The sequence below is a fragment of the Carlito syrichta genome, unplaced genomic scaffold (genome assembly GCF_000164805.1).
Source record: "Carlito syrichta isolate Samal-C Ts95f unplaced genomic scaffold, Tarsius_syrichta-2.0.1 Scaffold316293, whole genome shotgun sequence".
NCBI lineage: Eukaryota > Metazoa > Chordata > Mammalia > Primates > Tarsiidae > Carlito > Carlito syrichta.
The window spans coordinates 97,015-98,905 of NW_007260389.1; the positions used below are offsets into that span (position 1 = coordinate 97,015).

A 1,891-nucleotide genomic window follows, 5' to 3' on the forward strand; every position below is an offset into this window, starting at 1 on the left:
TCTTGAACCCGCAGGCTCAGGCAATCCACTCACCTCGGCCTCCCAAAGTGCTGGGATTACCAAGGCCACCAAGCCCAGCCTGGCCGGATATTATTAATACTCAATGACTATTAGCTGATCAAATGATTATTCAAATTTGTCTATCTCAGGAATGGAAATGGGAATAGGGCTTGGTGACTCTGCCTGCAATCCCAGCACTTTGGGAGGTTTGAATAATTTGAATAATCATTTGATCAGCTAATACTCAATGACTATTAGCTGATCAAATGATTATTCAAATTTGTCTATCTCAGGAATGGAAATGGGAATAGGGCTTGGTGACTCTGCCTGCAATCCCAGCACTTTGGGAGGTTGAGGCAAGTAGACTGCCAAAGCAACTTAGTCAGACTTTGTCTTTACAATAAATCAAAAAAAAAAAAAAATAGCCAGGTGTGGTAGCACGCACCTGTAGTTCGGGCTACTTGAAAGGCTGAGGCAGAAGGATCGCCTAAGCCCAGCAGATCAACGCTGGAGTGGCCGTGAGTGTGCCACTGCACTTCAGCCTGGGTGACGGAGTGAGACTCCAACTCAAAAAAAAGAAAGAAAGAAAAGAAATGGGAATAACCCGAAAGAGTTAAACTTCATGGCAGCAATGGTTACTTCCTAGAGAATTCTTTCTAAGTTCCATTCTTCCACATGGATCACCCAGCAGGAATGGGTCTGCTTGGCACTTTAGTTTTCTGAACTACAAATTTGGGACTGCCTTGTTCATGAGACATAGGACCTGCTTCAAACAACAGTCACATGAAGACTACATTTTTATTCAACCCATATATCACAACTGAAGAACTGTTTCTTTAGAAACACTGGATACAAGTAGGCTGCGGCCCAGATCAGCATGGAGTCAAAAAGCATTTGTGAAGGGTTTGATTGTACACACCCCTGTGTGAGTCTTTGTCCCAACAGAGACAGAATGGCTCTGTCTCTTTTGCTGGCCAGAACAACAGAACCCAGTAGTGCAACAGAACTACAGCAAATACTTGATGACTAAGACTGCAAATCTCCAAAAATACAACAAACAACACAGGAAAGTTTCATCAGATTTTCCTCACATTTGTTGGCACTAAGGCCTATTTTGTCAGGGAATACTTACAACAGGGCCACTTTCAAGGGGATGTAACGCATTTCGATAGGAGTTCGGATGAGTTCAGCCACATCTGGGGCATACTGGTCCAGTTCTAGGAGAAGTTTCTGCTTTTTAAACTAGAAAAAAAAAAGAACAAAACGCATGAAACAAATTACTTCCTACTGCTTTTAGGGTTTTAGGATGAAGACAGAAGCCCTTTCCATGGCCACACAGCCCTGCCTGGTCTGGCCCTACATCTCCAGACTCATCTCACATTTGCTGTCCCCACCTCCCACTTTCTGGGTTCCAGCACCATGAACATACCATACCTCTCCTGTTCTCAGACCTCTGCATCTGACCTGGAACTATTTCTTCTTCTCCTTCTCTAGTTAATTCCCACACTGTCTTTGGATCTCAGTTAAATCATCACTTCCTTAGCACTATTCAGTTACAACTTTTTCACTTACCTAGTGACTAATGTCTTTCTCCCTCACTAGACTATGAGTTCCATGAGGGCAGCGACCATGCTTATTTGCTTACTATGGATGCCTAACACCTGGCACAGTGGGCAAACAATGAATATCTGCTGAATGGTTGAATGAATGACTGAGTGGTGAAGCAAAGTTTTTAGCCATTTTGAACAGTTATCATCAGCAGCCTAAGGGCTCCAAAGTTTCATCAGTGAAGTATTTTCAAGCAAGGTGGAATGATCCCAAACATCACTGGATTTTCTCCTTCACTCTCCTGTTTCAAGTTTTGTTTTCTTTTTTCTTTTTTTTTTTTTTT

The 1,891-nt window shown here is 42.7% G+C and overlaps 1 protein-coding gene across 3 annotated transcripts in view; it reads right to left on the reverse strand.

Moving 5' to 3' along the window:
* PIGU (phosphatidylinositol glycan anchor biosynthesis class U) overlaps positions 1–1,891 on the reverse strand; it is a 118,717-nt gene that overhangs the window by 96,345 nt on the left and 20,481 nt on the right. For all 3 annotated transcript variants that reach the window (XM_008074068.1, XM_021707008.1, XM_008074069.1), the window contains one exon: positions 1,133–1,242. In XM_008074068.1, the coding sequence (XP_008072259.1) occupies positions 1,133–1,242 (110 nt within the window). The remainder of the gene's footprint in view (positions 1–1,132; positions 1,243–1,891) is intronic.